This window comes from Jaculus jaculus, chromosome 5, assembly GCF_020740685.1.
Source record: "Jaculus jaculus isolate mJacJac1 chromosome 5, mJacJac1.mat.Y.cur, whole genome shotgun sequence".
NCBI classification, from domain to species: Eukaryota; Metazoa; Chordata; class Mammalia; order Rodentia; family Dipodidae; genus Jaculus; species Jaculus jaculus.
The window spans coordinates 51,289,604-51,316,458 of NC_059106.1; the positions used below are offsets into that span (position 1 = coordinate 51,289,604).

The window sequence follows — 26,855 nt, forward strand, 5'->3', positions numbered from 1 at the left end:
CTAAGGAACCTCAAGCAAATCACGTGGCTCTGCTCTAACTGGTGGCAAGAGATGGGAGGAAGAGACTGGCTTTGGAGTCAGACAAATCTGGGTTCGAATCCTGACCTAGTTACTGCCATCCACCCAGCAGGGAATGAGGCAGTTCACAACTCCAGAACTCTCAAGCTATGCTGATGAGAGACATGTGTTCATAACCCTGATGTCGCAGAGTGGAGCAGTCCTTGCTGCCGCCCTGTTTTAGCACTCTATGGAGATTAATGGAAGGAGGGGCAGGTGGGCAGACTGTCACACTCTAGCATGAATTCATGACATCCCACAAAAAGCACATGTTGCCACACAAGCCAATGAAAACAGTGGGAAGCAAAGTGCAGGGGGTCCAGAAAGTGCCCTGTGCCTCGGGAAGAAATTCTGCCCTCCACATTGAGGCTCCTGCTTTCCAGTCAGCACCGACAACACCCAGTGTACCCAGGGGAGGCAACCAGGCACCCGGATGCAATCCTGACAAGCCACTCGCTCTCAGGGCAGTGCCTCGGAAGGCGATGTGCTCTCTAATGTGGTACCCGTGCTTCTCACCTGCTATCCATCCCCTCTTCTAGTTCCACAGGATGCTCTGTTAAAACAGGCTCCTGAGTATAAAATGTTGAGAAAAATGTCCTACCATGGCCCAGGCCTGAAAGTGTCTCCATGCCCTCCACAAACACCCCGGGTTCAGGGCCTTTGCCATTGTACCGTCTTGTCTGAGATGCTGTCCTGTAGACATCTATCTTCAGAGAAGCCTCCTGGGGACCCTGCTGAGAGGGTCTTCTCCTCCATGCCTCTCTTTGACATTGCCCCGACTTGTTGTTCCTCCTCAAATGCACCAGCCTCTGATATATTTCCCATCAGTAACTTCATGGTGTCCTCTGCTTGGATGTGTGTCAAGAAGGGAGGGAGGGAAGGAAGGAGTGTCTATTGTTACCATCACATCCTCAGTGACCTGAATGAACTTGGTTGGGAACAGATTCAACAAGTATTCTTTCCTGACTAAAGGAAAGACAGGAAGGAGGAAGGGAGAGAAAAGTTCCGAGATGTCCTGGCTGGAAGGGACAAGTTTCATTGTTTAAATGCTAGGGTTTTTCTTTTCTCTCTCAGAATTAGTCGGCTATAGAAACCAAGTTGCTTGACACATGAGTCAGACTCTCCCGTTTCCTTGCATTCTCCCCGAAAAGCTTTCTTGGGTTAATCTGTAAGAAGCACCCCATGTGTGCGCCCAATTAAGTTCCACTTCCACCTGTGCTATGAGCTGTGTTCTCTGTCATGCCCTGTGGGTCCCACTGCTTCAGACATCTGCTCACCTGCCAGTCACTTCCACCCTGTCACCGAAGCTGTGACTGCCAACACTTACCCCACACCCCTGACTCACACCTGTGAGTCCCTCAGGAATTGCCAGCTATCTGTGACCTTCCAGTACCCTGGCCAGCTTCCCCTTCCCCACCAACTGTAGCCACCCCGACCGCCAGAGACATGCGTGTGAGAACGCAGTCGTCCTTCCTCTCCTCTGACACAAGGAGCTATCTCTGGTCCTGAGCCCATCAGCCATATGGGCTGGCAATGCTCAGATCTTCACAGCTAGGAGAGTCTGGAAGCAGAGAGGTTGGGAAGGGTGCATCAGGTAGTCAGGCCATGGCTGGTGGGATCTGGATCTGGGTGACTGTGTGATTGATTCCCCTGGCAACACCTTCATCTCTAGCATCCCAGAGTGAGGGTGCAGGGAGATACAGGCTGCAGAGGTTGTGTGTGTGTGTGTGTGTCTGTGTCTGTGTGTGTGTGTGTGTGCGCACACACGCACATGTGAGTGGTGTGTTCTTGCACCATTGCGGCCCCAAGAGAGGTGTGATTGTGATACAGAGCTCCCCATGGGTGGGAAAGAGTAGGCGTGAATCACAGCTCCATCTCTAGGTGATCCTGGGCATCACCTCACCCTCTGTTTCCCTGTAGGAAACAGGAATGGCAATGCGCTGAATGAGTGAATCAAGAATGAATGCATGTGGGATGGAGAGATTGCTCAGTGGTTAAGGCACTTGCCTGCACATCCCAAAGACCAGGGTTCAATTCCCCATGTAAAGCCAGATGTACAGGTGGCTCGTGTGTTTGGAGTTCCTTTGCAATGGTTAGAGACCCTGGTGCATCCATTCTCTCTCTCTCTCTCTCTCTCTCTCCCTCTGTTTCACTCTATCTGCTACTTTCTCTCTCTTTCATAAATAAATAAATAAGTGTTTAAAAAGAATGAATGCATATGGCAAACTGCTGGTGTTGGCATTTGGTACCACCACCCTTATTATGTCATACCTAGTCTTGACTTACCTAGAGAATCCCAGGTCCTTGGGGCCTGTGGTGGTTTGAATGTGAAATGTCCTCCATAGCCTCATGTGTTTTCTATTCAGCCTCATATTCAATCCCCAGCTGGTGGAGCTTTTGGGAGGTGGAGTCTTGCTAGAGGAGGTGTGTCCCTGGGGGGTGGGCCTTGGGGTTTGATGAACTGGCCCCACTTGCCAGTGCAGGCTCCGCTCACTCTTGCTGCTTCCTCCCAGCTGCTGTGACAAGATGTGGCACCCTGCTGTCTGCTCCTGCCATGCTTTCCCCATCATGGTAAAACATCCCCTCAAAACCATGAGCTGAAACAAACCCTTTCCTCCCAGATGCTGCTTCTGGTCAGGTGTGTTGTCTCCACAATGAGAAGGGGACTGCTGCAGGGCCCTTTCTCCTGAGAGCTTCCTCCTTGTTGGTCACCCTTCAGGTCTGCATCACCCAGACTGGCTCAGGTCACTCTGTCCCTATATGCAACCCCCACCTTCCCTCCACCTCTGCACTGCCTAAGGGGAGAACATTTGATGATGTCTCTGTCCCCACTGTATGTCTTGGACAAAAAGGCCATTTCTACTTCCCCTCCGTATCCCCCTCTGCATCCCTGGCATGAGCCTAGGTCCTATCAGAGCAGATGGGGGCCCACAAAGTATGGAGGAAGAACCAAAAGATTGGTCTTCTAGCTGGCTGAGTCACTGCTTTCTTGGACAACTTGGACTCTAGGGCTCCCCATGAGCCTGGCCCTCTGCCTGTGTTAGAGAGGGCCCAGGGTGGGTCCCTGCCTTCTTTCCTTACCTGGATATTGCACACAGGTCCCATCTGACTCCCTCTTCCACATTGATCTCCAAGGTTGATTCTTGTTTTTGCTTCCCAGAGTGTTGTAACCATTAAGTTCCAGGCAGGGGTCAGTGCCTTGCCTTGATCTGCTCAGGTGGCCCACACAATTGAAACCCCAAACTCATTCAGGCTGATTTTCTCATTAAGATGATTGGACTGGATTGATCCAGTCGATCAATGGTTGGACATCAGCTGTGGGAAGCCGATCAGATGAGTCCCGCTGATCGGCCCCAGAATTAGGACCCTGCCAAGCTACTGTGGGCACCCCGCCCTCTGGATTGGGAATGGGGGAAGGCAGAGGAGTAGGTCAGAGGTCTCACTGGGCTAGATGTTGATGTGAGCCAGCAATATCTCCAAGGTGGCTCCTAGGGCAAGAATGCCAGGCCTGAGGTCCTGGAAGCTGAGTGGTTGCTTATGAGCAGGAAGCTTTAGAAACAACCAAAGAATCATTTTTTCACTTTATTTTTGGTATACATGTGCATGCCCTTGTGCACACATGTATCTGTGTGTGTATAGAGTATGTGGTATGATATGTGTGTGTGTATAGTATGCATGTCTGTGTGCCTGTGTGCAAGCCCTGTGTGTACATGTGCGGAGGCCAGGGGAGAACTTCAGGTGTCCTCATCTTCCTGTTTCCTTGAGACAGAGTCTCTCATTTACTCAACCCAGAGCTCCTGTTCTTTTGCTTTTTAAGGTAGCACACCCCAGCAATCCTCTGATCTCTTTCCTCCCACAGGACTGGAGTAACAGTCATGTGTGGCCACACCCAACTGTTTACTTGAGTGTTAGGGAACTGAACTCAGGATTTCCCAGTCTACTCAGGCCCGTGCTTACTCAGCAAGTGATCTTACCTACTGAGCCACCTCCCTAGTCCAGCAAGAAGCTTAATCTGGTGCTTAGAGAAATCTGAGGCTCCTTCCCTGAACACCAGGCTGTAACTGCCTCCTCTGAGGCCAGGCATAGGATCCACCCTCCTTTTGGGTGTCTGTGTAATGTGTGATGGTAACACTGGATATTAAAAACCAAATAGCAAAATAAAAAATTTTAAAGGTGGGGGGATGGAGAGATGGCTTAGCAGTTAAGGCACTTGGCTGCAAAGCCTAAGGACCCAGGTTCTATTCCCCAGTGCCCACATAAACCAGATGCATAAGGGGGCACATGTGTATGGAGTTTTCAGTGGCTGGAGGCCCTGATGTGCCCATTTCTCTCTCTCTTTCTCTCACCTATTTATCTATCTGCCTCTTTCTCTCCCTCTCACTCTTCTCCTGGTCTCAAATAAATAAATAAAACAAACTTCAGCTATTTCTTGGGGCTCTTTTCCTGGGCGTTTTGTCTATAAATAGAGTATTTATGAGGCTGGCATTGACGGTTTGGGTTCATCAGGTCCCAGCATATAGCAATTAGCTTCTATTTGCTGGTACAAAACACCCAACCTGAAGCCACTTATGGGAGGGAAGGGTTTATTTCATCCTTACAGTTTCCCTGTGGCGGAGGAAGCTGGTTCACAACGTCACACATCCACAGCAGGGTGAACAGCAAGCAGGAGCTGCTCTGAACGCACAGAGGAGCTAGACTCAAGAGCCATCCATCCCCAGTGACACACAGTAGGGCTGGACTCAAGACTCCTTGACCCCAAATGACACACCTCCTTCAGTAGGGCTCCCCCTGCTGGGGATTAAGTAGGAATCTTAAACACAAACACGAAGATCTAAGGGGGTCCTGCCATTAATACCACCACACAATGTATCTCAGGGACTCTGGGTGAAAAGGTGGTGACCCACAGAAGCACCTCACAGACAAAGCAGTTTGAAGACATCCCAGTGCAGGCTCATGTTTGCACACTTGATCCCCAGTTTACACCACTGTTTTAGAAGGTTATGGAACCTTCAGGAAGTGGAGCCCACTTAGAGGAAGTGAGTCACTGTGAGGGGGCGGTCACTTGAAGGTTATTATAGCCCAGCCCACTTCCAACATGAACTCTCTGCTTCTGGCCAAGTCAATGTCATGTCACAAGCCCTAGCGACACATTTTGTTGTGTCATCCTGCTATGAAAGACTGTATCCTCCCAAACAGTGAGCCATATATATGTGTGTGTGTGTGTGTGTGTGTGTGTATACATATACATATACATATATATATATATATATGTATATGTATATGTATGTATTCTTTTATCTTTTAAGTTGCTTGTGTCAGTTATGTTGTTACAGTGACTAATACACTGGCCATGTGTGTCGTAGCTCTAAACAGGGTGGAGCCCATTGTTGGAGTCCTGCCTTTCTCCATGGAACTTGTAGATAATCAGAGAGGCTCTTCCTGGAGGAGCCAACAGACTCTACCTTCAGGAGAAGCTCATTTGGTTTGGGATCTGTGGAAACTGGGGAGATAGAAGAAAGAGACATGTCCATGAGAGCAAAGGGAGCGTGAGATCGGGTCCAGGCCCTAGCCATTCACTGTGATGTGAGCAGCACTTTCCTCTTCCAGAGGTCGGGGCAGCCCTCCTGTCAGTTCCTGTTCTCACCTCCCCATTTCCTCTCCTCCACAGGCTACCTGACGGTCAACATTGAGCCCCTTCCCCCTGTGGTGGCTGGGGATGCTGTGACTTTGAAGTGTAACTTCAAGACAGACGGTCGCATGCGTGAGATCGTGTGGTACCGGGTAAGTGGCCACCCCGCAAGGCTGCCTCTGCAGACCGAGGCTTCAACAGAGCTCCCAGAAGCCCTAGACACAGACACCCTCATGGCATGGCTACAACCTGAGTTCTGCCTGGCCCTAAGCTGCCGTGCCCTCTACCAGGTCTCCACCCTGTGCGGAGGTCTCCTCGAAGACCACCCTTCCCAGCCTTCCCCTCACCCTCAGAATCTATCTTGCTGGGGTTTCTTTCTTTGGGTTTCTGAGAAATCCCTGCTCCCAGGAAACCCCATCAGGACCCTAGTTGAAGTTGCTGAGAGAACAAAACAAAACAGCTTGCAACTAGGGAACGGTACAGATGGGATTCCGAGCAGGAAACTGTGGCCATGTTTCTGGCATGGAATTGCATTTTAGCTGGTGTGACAGGATTCACCTCAGCCTTGGAGTGGCAGCTGAGGCAGCAGTTTTGAGAGCTTTAGGCCAGCCTGAGCTACTTGGTGAGACCCGGTCTAAGTCAACCAAAAGAAAAGTTGAGTACATTTTAGGGATAACCTGTCACCTAAACCCATGGCGCAGTGGCCCAGTCTTGCTCCTGGCACCAGAAATTTACCCTGAGAGAGCTCAATCTACAGAAGTGCCCCTCACCCCAATCCAGAGCCCAGGTGATAACAGCAGGAAGAACAAATTTGGGTCTGGGCATAGGGAATTGTCACTTATAGAAAGGATCATGGATGGACCCTCTGTGGCTCTGGACAGGGCATGCCAGCCTGTAGCCCTCTGAGGCACAGGAGCGGGGGCTGGGATCCAGGAAAGGTACCAGTGGCATGCATACTGGGTTTTCAGGTTATGCCCAGGTGTTTGCAGAGTGTGATGCTCCTGAGAATTTTCTTCTGTGATCACATTTTTCAGTGATAGCCCAGATCACAAATGTTTCCCTCTCTGCCAACCATGGAGTTGATGACATGACTTCTCAATGCGGCTGGGTTGGGAAGACAGCCGCCGACGGTGTGTAAATGGAAGGGTACGCCGCATGCCCAAAACACGCTATGCATGGACTCAGACATTTGAATTCTGTATAATTTTCCTGTGTCACAAAACGCTCTTCTTCTCTGTTTTTCAAGCATTACCATTCTTTGCTCGTGGGCCAGACAGAAATAGGATGTGGGCAGAGCAGGTTCATGGGCCGCACAGTTGTAATCCTGGCACTGTGTCTCAGTCCAAAGCCAGTGGGTAATATGCAGGAGGAGCATAGGAGGGGACGGCAGTAGGGGCAAGGCACATTCTGGTGATCTCAGATCTTGAGCTCCTCTGCTCCCTGGCACTGGCTGGCACCCAGCCACAGGGCCTAGACTTGGGGTCAGAGGATGCCCTGGGTATCACACTACTTAGCCCATTCTCTGCTGTTTGCTCCAGTCTTGCTGTGAGCTGGCCCTCTTTACTTTTCCTCCTTGTATTTTCTGCTCCTTGGTTCATCATTCGCTAATGAGGGCTGTGTTATTGGCCCACATCTGTGCTTCTTGCAACCCAAACCTCAGTCCTCCAGTACTCCACCTCTGCAACGTGGCCGAGAATCCCCTCTGTGACCCAGAGGTGTGATCCAGACACGTGACACCAACGGGTGCCAGTCAGGATAGAGAGACAAGTCCAGGCTGGTGGGAGTCCACCAGGCACGGTGTCACTCTATGCTGTACATTCCCATCCTCTGGGGCTGCTGGGCTGACACAGTCTGTGAGCATATCATTTGCACCTGACAGAGGGATGGGGACAAGTGAACTCCACTCACTACTGATGCTGGGGTCTCATCTCAGATGATGGGATTGGGGGAAGGGAGGTGAAGGTCCACTTCGGACACAATGGGAACAGTTTCAGGGGGCAGAGGTGATAGGAGCTGGGGCTTGGGAAGAAATCAGGGGCCCCATTGCCTTCCACTGCCTCCAAAGCAGCCATCGTGGTCTAGAAACCTAATGTTACTGCTATGCTCAAAGCGGTGACAATCTCTTGTCAGAGGCAGCTGCCAGAGGAGGTTCCAAAGCCAGGCTGGCCAGGTCCATGTGCAGAGACAGGAGGGAGCATCTCCAAGGCCCCACTGTGCTTCTGGGACCTGAGACAAGCCCGAGGGTGTGGGCGAGATGGAGGCTTTCCTGCTACCCTGGCCCTGACCCTTCTCCTCACCCCAGCCTGCCACAGCACTGATTGTTTCAAGAATCGCTTCCTTCTCTGATGGGTGTCAGGCCCTGGGTATCGGGGCTATGGTAGGCTGCACTAATTAATTTATTTTATTTCATTTCACATCCTTTGACTGAAGGCCTCTGGTGTGTGGGGGGTATGCAGATGTATGCAAATCACATGCAAATTGCCTGCTGGAGCCAAATGCCTGGGCCCTTTTAATTCTGTAGCTGGTCAGAGTAGTGGCTCGGCTGACTGGTTACTCTCTTTGGGATGAGAGCAGCTCGCGTGCCTTGCCTATGATGGGGAAGGGACAGAGGATGGAAGGAAATTCCAGGGAAGTGGTACCACACTGCCAGCTTTCTCCTTCGCCTCTGCTGCTCTGGCCTCCCTCACTGATTGCCTCTTGTCCCAGGGAACCAGCTGAAAGGAGAGAGATAAGGGTTGACCAAGGCAGGGATAGGAGCTGAGGCTGGGTAAGGGTTTCCAGAGAAGATGAGAGATGAGAAAAGCAGCCTCCTTCTCCTTTGGAGGTTTCCTCCCCACCCCCACATTCCATCTCCTCTCTCGCAGCCTGCTCCCAAAAAAAGCAAGCTGCCCCACACTGTTTTCTGGCTGCATGTTATTTTTCCCCCACCCGCAGTCTCCCCCCCCCCACCCAGTTTCCTTCCCTCATCCTCTGAATGAGCTTACAGAGCCTGGCTTGGAAGGAAATGAATAGATCTCACAGGTCTAGCCAGGCCTGAGCCTCCAGTCCCTTCAGAAAGGAAAAGCAGAGCATTGTGACAAGGCACCACCGCCTGCTCGGCCCAGCAGGCACCAAACAGTCCCATGCACATGGCAAGTCCCACAGCTCCCTCTGGTCCAGGGACCTACCTGAACCTTAGGATCCTGGGTGCTTTCCCAAGACATAGAGAATAGGCTGGGCTCCTAGGGGAGACACAGGAAGATGGTTTGTCTGAAACAAAAGCCTCCATTCCCACCCCCCACCTGCACCCTGCCATCCCCTGGGGTGAATGTGACCTCTGGCTAGACATTTGAGAAGATCTTGCCTTGTGACTCCCGGAGGGAGGGAACGCAAAGGGAAAGTAGCAAGAACCTGAGCTTGTATATTTGCCTGTCGTTTGGCCAATGGGGTTGGAGCTCAGCCAATTAGGAGTAGATGTTAACTCTATGGAATCTGCTCAAAAAAAAAAGTACATGTGATCAGAGCCTCTGAGTCTGCATTGTCTGATGTGGCGGCCACTGGTCACACATGGCTGTTCCAATGTTAAGTAAAAATGTGTTTTCTCCAAATGACATTTCAAGTGCCACAGCCACATGTGACCGGTGGCATCATACTGAACATACCAGATATAGGACATGGCATCATCGGTAACACAGCCTGCTATTGACACTCAGATGCCCCCCCACCTTCTGCAATAGGCCTGGCTTGTGATTTGCATAGGTCTGCACACCCCTCACCCCTGTGACCACTCATGGAGCCAGCTTTCCCAGCAAACGCACTCTAAGATGAACCTCAGTAAGGTGAATTTTATCTGATTTGTAACCTGCTGTCATTAGATCGTGTGTTTGTGATGAGGGAGGGTGGGTCAAGGGAGTGGTAATCACTCTCAAAGATGCCTTTGGAAAACACAGATGTCAAGAGAAGTGCCAGGCCCCGAGGCACCAGGTATCATCGTGCCTATCAAAGCCCTGTGCTACTTAAAGAGGCTTTAATGCCTCCTTTTACTGCCTCCCAGCATTTCTCCAGTACAGTGTGACTTGGTCTTCCAGCCTGGAGACTCCCAGGATGCGTCTGCATGCTCATGCACATGGCTCTTTTCAAACTAGCAATATGCAATGGCTAATCAAGTAGAGATGCAATTTCATAGCTGGCCAGTAGGAGGTGGTTATCTAGCAACCAATCTACCCAGGGTTCAAGATAAAACGTGTGGTTCGAGAAAATGAATGAGGGGCTGGAGAGATGGCTCAACAGTTAAGGCACTTGCCTGCAAAACCTAATGACCCCAGTTTAGTACCCCAGTACACAGTTCCCCAGATGCACAAAGTGGCACATGCATCCGGAATTCATTCACTGGAGCTAGAAGCCCTATCATGCCCATTGTCTCTCTCGCGCACGCGCTCGCTCTCTCTCTGTCAATCTCTCTCTGCTTGCAAATAAGTAAATAAAAATATTTTTTGAAAAAGAAAATGAGCCAGGCGTGGTGGTGCACGCTTTTAATCCTAGCACTCAGGAGGCAGAGGTAGGAGGATCGCCATGAGTTCAAGGCCACCCTGAGACTACAGAGTGAATTCCAGGTCAGCCTGGGCTAGAGTGAAACCCTACCTCAAAAAATAAATAAATAAATAAAAATTAAAAAAGAAAGCAAGAAAAAAGAAAAGAAAAGAAAATGAGTGATAATACACAACAATCCTCACTTAATCTTCCCTGTTCACGTGTGCCTGAAGCTGGGGGCTTGTTTACTAATGCTACACAGGTTAATGTAAGTGGATCACATCTCCATGGCCTCGTGTGTCTGCATGTTTTGTCTCCTTTTGGTGGTGTTGTTTGGGAGGCCTGTGGAGCCTTTGGGAGGGGGAGTTTTGCTGGAAGGGTTGTGTCACGAGGGTAAGACCTTGAGATTTTATAATCCAATCCTCCTTGCAACATTCAGCTCACTCTTGCAGCTTCCTCCCTGCTAATGTGAAGAAATGGCACCAGCTATCTGCTCTTGCGGTGATTTCCCCACCATGATGAGCAGTCAGTCCCCCTCGAAAGTAAAAGCTAAAATAAACTCTTTCCTTCAGTAAGCTGCTTCTGGTCGAGTATTCTGTCCCAGCAATGAGGAAGTAACTGATACACTGTCTTTCCTTTTTATCTTGGAACTGTGAAGTAAATTATATGGCTAATTCTTTTTCAAGTGAAGAAACCAAGACCATCAGAGAGACTGGATCTAGGTCATATCGAATTCCCTGATGTCTTTACTCAGTGGTCCCTGTTTGTGGAACTTATTACCTCAAAAGATCCCTGCCACCCAGCAGTGAGTGCTTCACTAGTGAAAGCTATATACTGGACAGCTACCACAGAGTTTCCTTGGTAAATGTTAAAGTAATGAAGCATAGAAACATAAAGAGCCAAATGTGGGGCTTGAGAGATTGTCCAGTGGTTAAGGTGCTTTCCTGCAAAGCCTAAAGACCCAGGTTCTATCCCTCAGTACCCACGTAAAGCTAGATACACAAGGTGGCACATATGTCTGGAGTTCATTTATAGTGACTAAAGGCCCTGGTGTACTTATTTTCCTTCTCTCTATCTGCCTCTTTCTTCTCTCTCTCTCTTTCAAATAAATCAATCAATAAATAAAATATTTTTTTAAAAAAGAGCCAAACACTTGCACACATTTTCACATGCATATGGCCTCCTTCTGTCTCAAGTGTACATATGTGCTTAGTGACTGGTGTCTGTTGACCAGTAGATGACTTAGTAGTTAAGGAAAGGGTAGATCTTGGAGAAACTCAAGGGGTTTCAAGGAACACTTTTTTTAGGAAACCCTGTCTAAACTCATTTAGTTGTGGTCACCTGCCCTGCAGGCAAAGCCAAAGGTCTGTTTATATCATGGAAATCCATTAAGCAACCACAGGGAATGAAGGGGACTTTAACCTTCCACAGTGGTTTTTGCCATTCTGTCTTTGTTTTGCCCTCTTCCTGTACTATTTGTCCCCAAGAGCTGCTTCAAGCCTGGGTGACGAGGCCACAGAAGAGAAAGTCCCAGAAGGAGATGTCTGAACAGCAATGATGCCCTTGCTTTCTGCATCCTCTTATCTTTGAAGGGAGACAGTGTTTGCTGTGAGGGGGGATGGTGCTTCCCAACCCGGCATTCTCCCCAGCTTCTCCGAGGTTCTGGAAGAAGCTCAGTAGGAAGGACTGTGGACTGCTATGGAACAGACTGAGCCTGGGAGCTGGGAAGGCGAGGTAAAGAGAGAGATTAAGATATCACATCCTGGGCTGGAAAGATGGCTTAGTGACAAACGCTCTTGCCTGCAAAGCCAAAGAACTCATGTTCAATTCCCCAGGACCCACATAAGCCAGATGCACAAGGTGACACATCTGTCTGGAGTTCATTTGCAGTGGCTGGATGCCCTGGCATAACCATTCTCTCTCTCTACCTGTTTCTTTCCCCCTCTCTTAAATAAATAAAAATAAAAATAATTTTTTTAAAAAAAGATATCACATCCTGCTGGGCGTGGTGGTGCATGCCTTTAATCCCAGCACTTGGAAGGCAGAGGTAGGTGAATTACTGTGAGTTTGAGGCCACCCTGAGACTATATAGTGAATTCCAGGTCAGCCTGGGCTAGGGAGAGAAAGACCCTACCTCAAAAAAACAAAAAAACAAAACAACAACAACAAAAAAGGAATGGTTTGAAAACAAAAACACCATAATGAAACCTAATTCTTTTTTTAAAAAAATATTGTATTTATTTAATATTTTATTTTTAATATTTTATCTATTTATGTATTTAAGAGAGAGAGAGAAATAGACAGAGAAAGAGATTGGGCATGCCAGGGTCTCTAGCCTCTGCAAGTGAACTCTAGATGCATGCAACACGTTGTACATCTGACTTACATAGGTACTGGAGAATCAAACAGGGTCCTTAGCTTTGCAGGCAAGTATTTGAAGCACTAAGCCATCTCTCCATCCCAAAACCTAGTTCTTTGCATGCTGGAGAGATGACTTAGTAGTTAAGACGCTTGCCTATAAAGCCTAACTACCTGGATTCAATTCCCCAGTGCCAGATGTACAAAGTGACACATGCATATGGAGTTTCTTTGCAGTGGCAAGAGGCCTGGCATGCCCATTCTCCCCTTTCCTTCTTTCTCCCTTCCTTCCTTTTTCTTTCTCTTTGCAAATAAATAAATAAATTTAAAAAAAAATTTTTTTTATTTGAGAGCGACAGACACAGAGAGAAAGACAGATAGAGGGGGAGAGATAGAGAATGGGCGCGCCAGGGCTTCCAGCCTCTGCAAACGAACTCCAGACACGTGCACCCCCTTGTGCATCTGGCTAACGTGGGACCTGGGGAACCGAGCCTCGAAAGAATGAGGTATGATACTGCTCACATTGAGTTTTGAGGGTTTGGTTTTGGCCTAACCTTTGTCCATTTGAGCAGCCCTATCTGCCATTGGACATGAGCATATGCATGTTCTTGGCAGGCTTGAAGGAGATGATACCTGTCTCCAGAGGAGACCAGTGTTTGGCTCACCGTGGAGCCTGCCCTATGACTGAAAGCCACCGTCCTATTGTGCTGCCTGGTGACTGAAGGCATACAGAATATGAGAGGAAGGTTTTGGGGAGGGCCTCCCTGAATTCCACATGACCTCCAACATTCCCAAGACAGTGGCAGTGACCCCGCCCCACTCAAGTTGACACTTGCTTTTTTTCCTCCGTGGGCACTGGGATGCCATTCCATGGATAGTGGCCATCCCTGGCGTGTCATCATAGTTCTCTTACTCTTAGACCTCGGTGTGCTTTGTTTGAAAACAACCAGGATGAGATGACCACAGGGGAGGGTTACAACCCACCAATATCAGGCACACTCCTAGGTGACCGATACACACTGGTGCCTGCATCCCAGAGGATGGACTCACCCTTTGGCCCTGTGGTGTGGAGTCCCGCCTGGAGACCTGGCTACCCCTTGCTTCTTCCTGACCCTATTTCTGCCATGGGGGTCCTGGATCCTACAGCTCCAGGGTGGAGCCCTGGCATATCTTGTTTTGGACTAGTTCCCCAACTGACTATAATACCCTTGACCCTACAAGTAAAAGGGCTTGTTTGCTGTTTGAAAAGTCCAAGCGTGGACTGCTCCCCTCTCAGGCAACATCCATTCACCGTGTATTTATGACACCAGGCTCAGATAGTTCTAGGCTAGGATCTGGGTGGGGATGCATCCAAGGCCACAAGATTTCCTGCTCACATGGCTTATCTGGTGGAGTCATTCCCCATGCATGCCCATGTGAGGGACCCTAATTAAGCTCAATGGGACAGAGAGAGAGAGAAAGACATCAAAGCAGAAGAAGGCTAACAGGAAGGAAGAAGGGGTTCAGTAGAAGGGGGATGAGGAAGGAAGGATAATAGGATTAGATTCAAAATACATTACATACATGTATAAAAGTTTTCAATGAAAAAAGTAATTTTTTTAAGATGGATGTGGTGGTGCATGCCTTTAGTCCCAGCATTTGAGAGGCTGAGGTAGGAGAATGACTGTGAGTTTGAAGCCATCCTGGGGCTACAGAGTGAGTTCCATGTCAGCCCGGACTACAGTGAGACCCTGCCTTAAAAAATATATTAAAAAAAAAAAAAAAAAAGCTAAATCAACAAGAACCCCAGATGCTGTGAGGAGCCCAAGGTTGTAATTCAACTAAAATAGCTTGTCATGGGCTGGAGAGATGGCTTAGCGGTTAAGCACTTGCCTGTGAAGCCTAAGGACCCCGGTTCGAGGCTTGGTTCCCCAGGTCCCACGTTAGCCAGATGCACAAGGGGGCGCACGCGTCTGGAGTCTGTTTGCAGAGGCTGGAAGCCCTGGCGCGCCCATTCTCTCTCTCCCTCTATCTGTCTTTCTCTCTGTGTCTGTCTCTCTCAAATAAATAAATAAATAAAAATTTAAAATAGCTTGTCAGGCAGGAAGCGATCAGTGGTTGAGAACAGACTCTTCCATAAGCTGAGATGTATCTCAAGGGCAAATGGGAAGCCACTGTGCCAGGTGAAGGCGGCAGAGGATTCCTGGCAGAGCCAGGCACACGTGCCAAGGTCCTGCACCGGGTGGTTCAAGAGCAGGAAGCAAGCTTGAGTGCCTGGAACGAAGCAAGTACAGGGAGACCAAAGTGACCTTGGGTGAAGAGGAGGGCAAGGAGCGTTCATGCCAGACCTTCTCTCCGGGAATCATATTCCACGGGGTTTCTGAGCTCCCGGGAGCAGAGAGGATTTTAAGCAGGAAGCACCAGATTCTGGCTTGCTGGACAGAAGACCTCTGCTGGTGGGGCACGGAGTGGGCAGGGGGCCTGGCAGCTGAGAAGTGACTTTGGAGGTAGCTCTATCCAGAGGTGACTAAGGCTGGGTGAGGACCGGGATGATGATGATGATGGAGATGATGGAACAATGCTACTTATGAATTATGGGATGTGGAGAGTCAGCATATCAACAGTGCTGGACCTTAAGGTTGTGACTGTTCAAGAGGCTTGACCTTGAACTTCTGCTCATGATTCGTAGGTAGAGTAAAAAGGCTTTCTAACATGGAAGGAACAGAAGACAGAGGGCCATTCCGGGTGGCTCCTGGCTGTGGGACTTAGACAGCTGAGCGAGGGAGAACAGAGAGAAGGAGGTTGGAAGGATAGATAGCAGGCATTCTATTGGCCTTTAAGGTGTGGCAATGGACCTGTCACAATAGTTGAGACTCCAAATCTGGGTTTCAGGGAGAGGACAAGCCTGGGGACTTGAATGTGTCCCCTGAAATGTGAATGTTAGAAACTTAATCCCCGGTGTAGTGGTGTTGAGAGACATGGAGCTCTCTGGCGCTCTGCTCTCTTGAATAGATGGCTTCCCTTTTTGAGAGTAGATTAAGTTCCTGATCAAGGCATATGTCTGGCTCCTTTTTCTCTCATGTGTGAATGTGGCTGCCTTCCACCATGATATGATGCAGCAAGAAATCCCTCAGAAATTGTGGCCCCTAATCTTAGATGCCCCAGCTTGCAGAAATGTGGGCCACATAAACTATTGTTTATCAGTGACTCTGTGATGACAGCAGTCATCAGATATAGATGATATCGAAAGCCACAGGCTTTGTGGTGGTTTGAATGTAAAAGTGTCCTCACATAGCCTCATGTGCTTATAATTAAGCCTCATCCTCAAGTCCCCAGCTGGTGGTGCTGTTTGGGAAGTCTGGGGGGCCCTTTGGAGGACATGTGTCACTGGGGGCAGGCCTTTGGGGTGTTGTAGCCCTGCTCTCTTTGCCCCACTAAGCTCATTCTGTCTACATACTCCCTGCTGATGTGGAGATGTGATGTCTGTTCCTGCCATGATAAAACTTCCCCTCAAAACTGTAAGCCAGATATAAACTCTTTCCTTCCATCAGTTGCTTCTGGTCAGTGTGGTTGCCCCAGCAGCGAGAAGGTAGGTAGCTGGTACAGGCTTGGAAGAGACTAACAGGGGGGGGGGCAAAGAAGAAAAGGGGCCCCAGTGTTGGACACAGGTTGCCTTAATGTTTACAGACAGAAAAGTAGATCAGCAACAAGGCTGAAACGGTGCAGCCAACAGGATGTGAAGAAAGCTAGCGGGTATTCCAGATAGCAAGAGAAGAAAGGGTTTGCAGGAAGAGGTGAGCCGTTATGTTCTATGCTGCTGTGAGCAGAGGTGGCCAGAGAGCAGAGGAGTGATTGAGCCTAGCAATGAGGAGCCCACTGGGACTCCTTTGGGGTTAATGATAGCAGAGGCTGGCTGGAGGGGGGTCATTGCTTTGAACTTCTGGACAAGTCTTTATAGGTAATGTAGTGGCACGATAGCTTCTGCCTGGCCCGCCTCCATTTGCATGCCCTTCACTAACTACCAAATGCATTGTCTTTCCCAAACTCCCCAGCCCTTCAACCTGAGACTTACAGAAGTCTCCCTATCTCTGAAGAGGGTGTGAAAGTGGATTCTGGAGTTTTAAGGGGACTCTAGAGTCATTAAGCAAAACATTTGGTATTTTGTAAAAAGATCCCTGTCCCATCATGCAATAACTTGGTGGTCTTTGGACCACAGTGGGTTGGTACTGCCTTACAGTACCTAGGGGGACATGAAATGATGACACACAAGATAGAATTTGAAGAAGGGTCAGAGGGCTCCACTGGAGTGAAGCTCTGAGAGAACTTGATTCACAGCTTTTATTGAGAATTTAAGACACTTAAAGTGATGGGGAGTTTAGACCAACCTGAAAAAATGTTTATTGTTCTGGGAAGAAGGCAGGTCATGAGTTGTAGACTTAAATATCTTATTTTGGAATCCGCTTATTGCATCAGGAAACCTTTGTAGACACTGTTGAGTTCCTTGCATCCTGGGAGCATGCACCCAAGGTGCATAGTTTCCCTCATCCCCAGGCTTAGCCTGTGCAAAGATTAACCTGTGTGGACAAGCGAGATAGCCACAACAGTGGGTGTCAGGACATTCATAATAGTCATGTTGGAGGTACAAGACACATCCAAGGTGAGGGCTGAGGAGATGGCTCAGCAGATTAGAGCGCTTGCCTGGCAAGTATGAAGGCCTGAGAGGGCTCTATTTGCCCTGCATTCCATCTCCAGCTCCCACATAAACCGTTGAACCTGACTACTCAAGTCTGTTACACCAGTCTTGTGGGGAGCAGAGACTAAAGTCTTGCTGGAACTCACTGGTCAGCCAGTCCAACTGAAGAAACATGGCGCCAGGTTCAGTGAGAGACTTTCTCTCAAGAAAACCATATAGAAAGAGAGATGGAGGAAGATACCAGACATTTTCCTCTGGTCTCTATACACATGGAGTGAACACATCTGAACTCAAATGTACATTCACTACACACACACACACACACACACACACACCCCAAGAAGGAAGGGAGGGAGAAAGGAAGAGGGAAAGGAAGGAAGGAAGGAAGGGAGGGAGGACTAGGTAAGCCCTCTTCCTTCAGGTCTGACCCCCACATCATTAAATGGTTAGGATATATATCTCCTCACCTGGCCTGTGGGCTCCTTCCTTTCATCCCCCTTCCCTAAGCACGTCACGGGTGTGTGTGTGTGTGTGGGGGTAACCTGTGTATAACAAAACAAGATGCCTTGCAGCGAGGCCACTTCCACCTCCCGCCATGGGAGAAATTGCCCCCCTTATGTGTGACTTATCCCTATTTTTCCGCCTGGCCAAATCTTACTCATTCTCTCCTCTGCGAAGCCTCCTGAATCTTCTCCTCAATACTGAGTGAAGAGACGCCCCTGCTGTGCTGCCTTGGCTCTCTGTACCTTCTCCCGTTAGAGAGCATCACCCGTATCCTGTTAGAGAGCATCACCCGTATCCTGTTAGAGAGCATCACCCGTATGCTAGTGAACTACCTTGCGTTTGCTCACTGAGTTTCTTCATCTGCTTTTCCCATGTGTGCTACGATGATTGGCAGGCCCAGCAGCCGAGGTCTTTGATAGGGTCTCTGGATCCCTAGAAAGCACATGATGGGCTTCTGAGGGTGATCAAAACCCCAGAAAATAGGCTTCATATGTGTCGTGCATTTTGTGGGACCACAGGACTGACTGTATGTTGTCAAAGCAACAGTCCCAGGTGTCAGGGTGGGTGGAGGTTGGATGTGAAATGCGCAGGGTCTTGTCACATCCAGCCTGGGTCACTGAGGCTTACCCTCAGTATAGATCTGGAAGATGTGGGGGCCTGCGAGGCTGTCAGGACTCTGCTTGTTGGGAGCCTTCTAGAGACCAGGGTGGAGAAGGATGGGTGCTGATGTCTGCATGGGGAGAAAGAGCTGCTGCCAGGGGCTGGGGTCCAGACTCCTGGCTCCATCAGCCTGGGTTCATGCAAGACTGCTTTTGGACCAGGGAAGGAGATAAGAAGGAAAGAAAGGAGAGTTTGGCACTGGCAGGTCATCACTGCCCTTTCTGGCACCAGGGAAGGAATTTTTAACCAAAAAAAAAAAAAAATCCCTCTGCTCTTGGGGATTAAGATGAAGCTTCTAATATTGGCAATGAGATCTTTTCCCTGCCCCATATGGGGCTGATAAGAGCTCTTGGCTTCCAAGCTGTCAAGAGGAAGAGCCAACAGCTGACATGGACTCCTAAGTAATGGGATTCTCCATTGGACCACACACAGACTCTGCAGTAATGGGCTATCCTATTGGATGACTGTAGACTGGCAGATCGAAGGTGAACAGAGTGATGGCTCAGCTTGTCTAAGGGATATGTCCTCATTTACTGAATGTGTGCCTAAGAGAAAAGAGCCAGGACCTGGTGCAGAAGGTCCTGTTGTGTGGCCTTGGGCCAACCACTTTCCCTCTCTGAGCTTCATGATCTTTGAGTAAAATGGAAGGACAAACCAAGATGGTGTGTATAGATTTATGGTGATTCTTTATCACCTTCAAGCCAGCCCCTCTCTGTCCTTTCCTCACAGGATTCTGGACTCAGGGAGGAGTCAGGGCAAGCCCCGAGGTGAGGTTTGGATGGCTCTTCGTCAGGAGTCAGGATCTTGGTCTGAGCAGCTGTCGGGCCTCTGAGCCAGTGGAGTCAGGAGCTGTATTGAGTCCACAGCGTGATTTCCAACAGCTTTGCCTGACTCATGCCTTGCTGGGTTTAAATGACAAGGGGGCTGACTTAACTTGTCGGGAAAGGATTAAAGGTGAACTTCTACTCCAGTGAAATAAAATGCCACTGCAGAAATGAAGAATGCTTCAGAAAGCCAGCTCAGGCACCCTCCCTTCGCCTGTCCCCGCCTGTTCTCACTGGGCGCAAAGGCCCCACTTTTCTAGCCCGCGCTTTGCTGTGACCACCCGCCCTAACCCACACTCCACGAGGCCCTGCGCTTTTTGGGATCAAGTTCAAGGTCATTGGCCCAGTATGCCAGACCCTCCCAAATTCAGCCTCTGCTAATCAATTTCTCCGGCCTCGCTTCCTATGAGGTTGCCAGGGGCCGCACCCCTCCGGAACACAGGGCTCATCAGCCCCCCTGATCCTTCTCACCTCCTTGTACTGCATCTCCGCGGGGCTCTTCCCTCCTTCTGTCTGGCAGACTCCACTGTGCCCTCCAGGCTCAGCTTCAAGGTCACCCCCCAGAGACCACTGCCCATCCTCCAGTCGCCTTCCACCTTCCCTCACCAAGACCCTAGTGTAGTGAGAGCCTCCTGCCACTCAGAATACTCGGCCTTAGACTTAACTCACCAGACTGCGTGTCCATCCGGGCAGCAGGCTCTTCTTGAGCGCTTGCTACGCTCCAGGCCCTGGGAGTGGGGTGCATGACATAAAACAACGTGGCCCTACTTTTGTAACAATTGTAGTGAAGTGGGGAAACAGGTATTGCATGCACAGTCATCAAATAAGTGCTTCTTGCCAATAGCCATTGCCCACCAAAGGACAAATGTCTGCTGGCTGAGAGCTCACAGAGGGCACGGGGTTGGCCAGAAACCACACTGAAGGACGCTCCACACCAGGCCTGAGCTGTTCCCGTCCATGCGTGGGGAAGTGAAGACACACCCCCGGGTGAGCTGAGTCATCCCCTGTCTGCCTGGCATTGCCAGTCTGCTGTCTCCATCACTGTCCAGAGAGAGGGCTCAGCCATCCTGCTTAGACTGGGAAGGTAGACTGCATTCCTTGAAATATGGATTCCTCATTGGCTGGGATGATATCCTGTCTACATATTCTCCCTTGAGGACTAGTGTGGTGCTGAACATGCAATCTGGAGAAGAAAGAGAGGTAGGGAGAAAGAGAAGGAGAAAATGAGGGAGGTATATGAGCTACTTTTCTAGTTACCATGACACAATCTCTGACAAAAGCAATTTAAGGAGAGAGGGCTTATTTGGGCTCACAGTTTTAGGGGGTATAGTCTATCATGGGGAAAGATGTGGCAGAAGGAACGTGAGGCAGCTGTTCCTATTCAACTCATAGCTGGGATGCAGAGAGAGATGAATGCTGCTGCTCAGCTCACATGCTCCTTTTTATTCAGTCCAGGACTGCAGCCCATGGGATGGCTCCATTCAGTTAGGATAGATCTTCCCATCTTAATTAACCTCATCTAGATATACTCCAGATTTGTTTCCATGATGATTCTAAATCCAGTCAAGTTGACAAGCTTAGCCATCACCACTCCACCCCTTGCCAGACGTTTCACTTTTACACTATAGGCTTCTTCTATCCTTGTCCCCATAGGCTCGTGGCTACTTTATAATGCAAAATGCATTCAGTCCAACTTCAGTACTCCCATAGTCTTCAACAGTCCCAACACTATTCACAAGTCTCTTCTGAGACTCAAGTAGCCTCTTAACTATGAACTCCTATAATAACAACAAAAGAAAATCACATACTTCCAAGGCACAGTGACATTCCAAAAGGAAGGAATGGAGACACAGCCAGTAAAGACTGGACCAAAGTAGCACCAAAACCCAGCAGGGCAAACTGTGTTGGACATTTGGGACTGCTGATGGAATCCTCTGGGCTGCAAAGAGCTTGGGTAGCTCCGCCCCTGCAGCTCTTCTGCCTGGAGCACCCAGAGCCTCTCTCTTCGGCTGGCTGTTTTCCAGGCCCATGGCTTTCCTAGGCAGATTTCCCCTCTGGTCCTGGCACCTTCAACATCCTGGGATCTCCATTGCTGCATGCAGTGGCCTTTTAGGGCCTTCTTACAGGGATTTCAACCCCAATGCTTCTGGCCTGGACTCAGCAGCTTTATGGGACCATGAAGAAAGACTTCATGACCCCTTCCACCCTGCATCTCACATGCTTGCAAAACCATCCCATGTGAGCAAGGCTGCCAAATTCTGCTCCCAGTTCAAAAGGGATCCCAGGTTATCCCTTGGACCACAGTTGCACAAATAGGCTTCTGTGTGCCTCATGGGTTGGTGCTGGAAGACGCTTCTGCAGGTGGTTGCTTCTGAGCAGGGATCCCCTTAAGGGCCAATCTGTTCAGGCTTTCTCCTTTCAGATGGATTATCATTTTCACAAGATGGAGCCTTCTATGTGTAAAGCCTTGCCCTCGAGGCACCTTTTCTATTGTCTTAGCACAATGCAGGAGGTTTTACTTTTTACCTTTTTTTTGTTGCTTTTGTTTTTCAAAGCAGGGTCTTGCTCTAGTCCAGGCTAACCTGGAACTCCCTCAGGGTGGTCTTGAACTTATGGTGATCCTCCTCCCTCTGCCTCCCAGGTGTTGGGTGAAAGGCATGCGCCATCAGGCCTGGCAGGAGGTTTCTCTTCAATAATGTAAATTTCTTTAACAATTACAGCTTTCTGGCACTCACCTTGTCTGCAACTGTAAACTCCCTCCTTTATCCACCTTAAGAGCACATTTTTCATTTCTTTCAGCTCTGTTCATTGCCTTCTCTTACTGTAGACAGGGATAAGCAATGCAGCCTGAAATTTCTTCTGTTAGTCCATTACTTGTAAATTTAGCACCACTCCAAACACTCACAGAACATCAGATTCTTTGTCAAAATGAAACAGAAGCTAGCCTAGCTCTGGAGAGAGACCTTGTTTCCCCCTAAAACCTCATGAGCTGAGCCTCTACTGTCTGCCCTTCTCTTAGCATTTTGGTCTTCCAAATTCCAAATTCCAAATTCCTACCAGAATGGCCCATCCAGCTGTCAGGCTTTTCTAGCCCAAAGTTCCAAACTCTTACACATTGTTCCCACAAAACAATTCCAAAGGCCTGTGAGCCACGTGGTCAGGTTTGTCACGGCAACGGCCCCACTCCTAGTAACAATTTTCTGTATTGGTCATTTTTCTTGGTACTGTGACAAAATATCTGACAGGAAAACAAGGAAGGGTTTATTTTGTCTCACAGTTTGGGGGTATAATTCATCATTCTGTGGAAGGTACAGTGTGGCAAGAGCATGAGGCAGCTGGTCCCACTGGATCTGCAGTCAGGAAGCACAGAGGTAGACGCTGATGCTCAACACACTTTCTCCTTTTTATCCAGCCCAGGACCAAGCCCATGGGATGGCACCAGCCACATGTAGGGATCTTTCATCTTTCTACTTCAGCTAACCCAATCTAGACCTGCCTTCACAGTCATGCCTAGAGGTTTGACTCTTGGGTGATTGACAATCAGTATTAGCCACTGAAGAAGGGATATCTACTATAGCCCCAAGAAACAGAAAAGTTAAATTTTAGTTGATGGGGCAAAGAATTTTCTTATAATTGGAGCTTTCCAACCACAGATGGGGTGGCCTAGGGCCAGGTGGGATACCCATCCTAGAAGTCTTTCAGCCCATATCAGAGTGGCCACCTTGAAGTTTGGCAGTAGGGCAGGCTCCAGCTCATGTGAGCACTGAGAAAGTGACCCCATGCATTTCTACTCTGAGAGTCTGTGCTGCTCCAGGTTCCACTGCCCTGTGGTGACACCATGTCAGAGGTATGAATGGCAAGACACACAGGCTGGCTACTGGAAATAGAGTAGAATTCTCTAGAAGACAGGTATCTAGATGACTACTGGTTCCCTGGGAGAGGAACTTGTATATATTCTGGGAACCCTGACCACGTGGCTAGAAGTGTGCAGAGAGAGTGGCCCCTTGATTGGACACTCAGAGGTAAAGCCAGCAATGTCTAGATGCTTCGATGAGGAAAGAGGGAGGAACTTGTGGTGGCTTGAATGTGAGTGTGTCTCCCATAGCCTCAGGGACTTTTTGTTAAATATTTTTATTTATTTGTAAGCAGAGAGAGAGAGAGAATGAGAATGAAAACGGGTGTGCCAGGGCCTCTAGCCACTGCAATTAAACTCCAGATGCATGCATCACGTTGTACATCTGGTTTTATATGGGTACTAGGGAATCAAACTCAGTTTGTAGGCTTTGTAGGTAAGTGCCTTAATCACTGAGCCATCTCTCCTGAGGGGTTTTTTGTTTTATCAAGGTTGAGTTTATAACTGGAACCTCCATTAGTCATGCAGGAGGAGGTGTCACTGGGGCCTGATCTTTGAGTCCAGCCCTAAGGTGTGTGGAGGGCAGTTTGGAGCTCTGACTGTTCTGGCTCTGTTGAGTTTTGCAGGCTGTTTTATGGTGTCTCTCTGCTTAAATTTGTGGAACTGAGTAAGCTTCTTCCACCATTGATGTTGTTTCTTCTGGATTCTATAAGTCTGAAATATGCCCTTTCCTTTCATAAGTTACTTCTGGTTGGGTGTTTGGCCAGCAAGGAGGAGCTGACTACAACCAATGTGGAGTACATGTGTCCTGTGGCCTAACAAAACACGTCTCTGCCCATGTCACTCATGCGCAACACATCTGGTACCATCCGGGTGTCTCTGAACAGACGCCACTAGCCCTGTCATCTTGCCTCTAGGTCCCACAGACTCTGACCCCAGCCTGTGTCTCCAGCTCATTTCCCACAAAACTATTCTCCCTTAGATGCAGAATCTGAGGGTGTTTGAAGGCTCCCGGAGTCCTGAGAGAAAGAGCAAGGGTCACAGCTGGGGAAACTGAGGCCAGTCAGGGTAGAGCACCTTGCCCAAGCTGTACCACTGGAGAACAACCCTGAGGCCACATCTGACTCCGAGGCTGAGCTCCCCTGCGGGCCATAACCCTTGCTGGCGGAGGGAAGAACCTCCTGACTGGCCGTCCTCAAGGAAGGACTGAACCCCATTTTGAACAGGCGTTTGCAGGGTGATAATATTGGACTCAAACCCTGTCTCCTGTATCCATGGCGGTCATTTTTAATTAATGTCACCACTGCAGCAGTGTCAGTCAGCTGCCGTGCTAGGTATATGACGAACAGCACCTCCAAACTCTCACAGGAGCCTGACGAGTGCTTAAGTGTCCATTACAACTGGGGACGCTGAGGTTCTGAAAAGGAACTCACTGGCCCAGGTCACACACACACAGCAAGACCCTGTGAGATTCTTACACACGCCTGTCTGAACCTTTGGGTATCTCATTGCCCAAGCAAGTACCCAGGACTGCCAGGCTGCCCTCCTCCCCCACTCAGAAGATGGAGAGAGGACTCTGAGGGCAGGTGGCAGTCGAGGTTTAAAGTCTTCAGGCAGTTGTCATCATCACACGCGAGAGCCACCTGTCTGCAGAGGGCACGGACCCATGCACAGGCTGTCAACACGGAACAAGCACAGAGGTGGAAAACACCGCTTCCAGCCCCCAGAGAAGACAGCGGCAGCACGGTTCGCCTACCCCGAGACAAACGCGGGGCAGACAGGCGGCAGCAGCAATGGCCTCCCCTCCACTCCCCCCCCCCCCAAGTTTCTGCAAGACAGACTTTTCAATGAGTGTTGAAACTGCTGGGTATGACTGTCCAGAGCTGGGTGCTCCTGCAGGCAGGGCACACAGACCTCAGCAAGCCTAAGGATGGAGACAGGAGCCTGGATTACTGGAAGGATTGGTGATCACACTTTGAGAATTGGAACTGTGCCATTATTATTATTATTATTATTATTATTATTATTTGCTTACTTTTGGCAGGGGTTTCGAGATAGGGTCTCACTCTAGCTTGGGCAGACCTGGAATTCACTATGTAGTCTCAGGCCTTGACTTCATGGTGATCCTCCTACCTCTGCCTCCAAGTGCTGGGACTAAAAGCATGTACCACCACGTTCAGCAGCATTATTATTATTATTGTTAATATTATTATTATTACTATTATTATTATTATTTGCAAGGTGGTGGAGTAGCTTGAATGAGTGTAAACAAGTATTGTCAAGCTACGGTTCTTGGGGGAAATCTGCTTTCATGGCTATAATAATCATTTTAATTGGCACATTAATTATATGAGAGCAGGTGCTTCCGAAATAATTGCGGGTGTTGGAAAGCTGTTTATTTCCTTAAGTGGTTTAAACATTCCCCTTTAACCCTGCTTACTCTCTGAATTTCAAATCACCCAGGCAGGATGTAGAGAGACAGAGAAGGGAAGCCTGTCTCAGTGGTGGGCTCTAGACCCGGTGATGTCCCCAGTCCCTCCCCTCACCCCGCACCCCACCAGGCTTAGAAGTAGCACCAATGGGCTTGGAACTCGGCACCTCCTGCTGAGACAAGCAAGGGAGTTATGGTAACAGAGAGGTGTCCCTGCCTGGTAGGGAGCTCAAGCAAGCCTGGCATGCCAAGGGGAGAGAGGTGCAGAGACTATCTTCACACTGTCAGGTGTTTGACGATGGGACAGGAGGAGGGGAGGGAGAAAGAGACTGAGGGTCACCAGGGACCTGAGCAGAGCATGCCATGCACAGCTTCTGTGCCATAGAGCTTGAGGTGGGCCCACGAGAGGCAGTGGAGTGCCTTCATCCAGCTGTAGAAGAGTATGTGAGCAGCATCTGCCACTGGTGCCGCCACAGAAAGCTCTGGGTCTCCTCTTTTGCGCCATCACAGAAAATGGTGTCGCTGCCCAAATGCCCAAAGGTGGCTTTCTTTCTCTACTTCTTCCTCCCTCCCTCCCTTCCTTCCTATCTCTCTCTCTCTCTCATTTTTCAATGTATTTATTTATTTATTTGACAGAGAAAGAGGGGGAGAGAGAGAGAGAGATGGGCACACCAGGGCCTCCAGCCAATGCAAACAAACTCCAGACGTGTGCGCCCCCTTGTGCATGTGGCTAACGTGGGTCCTGGGGAATCAAACCTGCATCCTTTGGCTTTGCAGGCAAATGCCTTAACCACTCAGCCCTCTCTCTCTCACTTTTCATTTGTGTATGTGAGTGTGCTATGTACATCTGTGTATGTATAAGTTCTTAGGTTCATTTGTGCACATATGTGTGGAGGCCAGAGGTCAACAATATCAAGTGTCTTCCTCAATCACTTTCTACTATATTTTCTTTTCTTTTTTATTAAATTTATTTATTTGAGAGAGACAGACACAGAGAGAAAGACAGATAGAAGAAGAGAGAGGGAATGGGCGCACCAAGGCTTCCAGTCTCTGCAAACGAACTCCAGATGCGTGTGCCCCCTTGTGCATCTGGCTAACGTGGGACCTGGGGAACCAAGCCTCGAACCAGGATCCTTAGGCTTCACAGGCAAGCGCTTAACCACTAAGCTATCTCTCCAGCCCAATATTTTCTGAGAAAGGTTCTCTCACTGAACCTGGAGCTCACCGCTTCAGCTAGACTAGCTACATCCCCACCTCACTAATGCTGAGATTATAGGTGCATCCAGCATCTTATATGGGTTCTGGGGGTCCTAAGTACACAGTGAGCACTTTACCCACTAAGCCATCTCCCTTGCCCC

General features: G+C 49.2%; 1 protein-coding gene across 1 annotated transcript in view; it reads left to right on the plus strand.

Moving 5' to 3' along the window:
- Igsf21 (immunoglobin superfamily member 21) overlaps window positions 1-26,855 on the plus strand; it is a 265,839-nt gene that overhangs the window by 105,062 nt on the left and 133,922 nt on the right. The window contains exon 2 of the mRNA XM_045150543.1: window positions 5,726-5,838. Coding sequence (XP_045006478.1) covers window positions 5,726-5,838 — 113 coding nt within the window. The remainder of the gene's footprint in view (window positions 1-5,725; window positions 5,839-26,855) is intronic.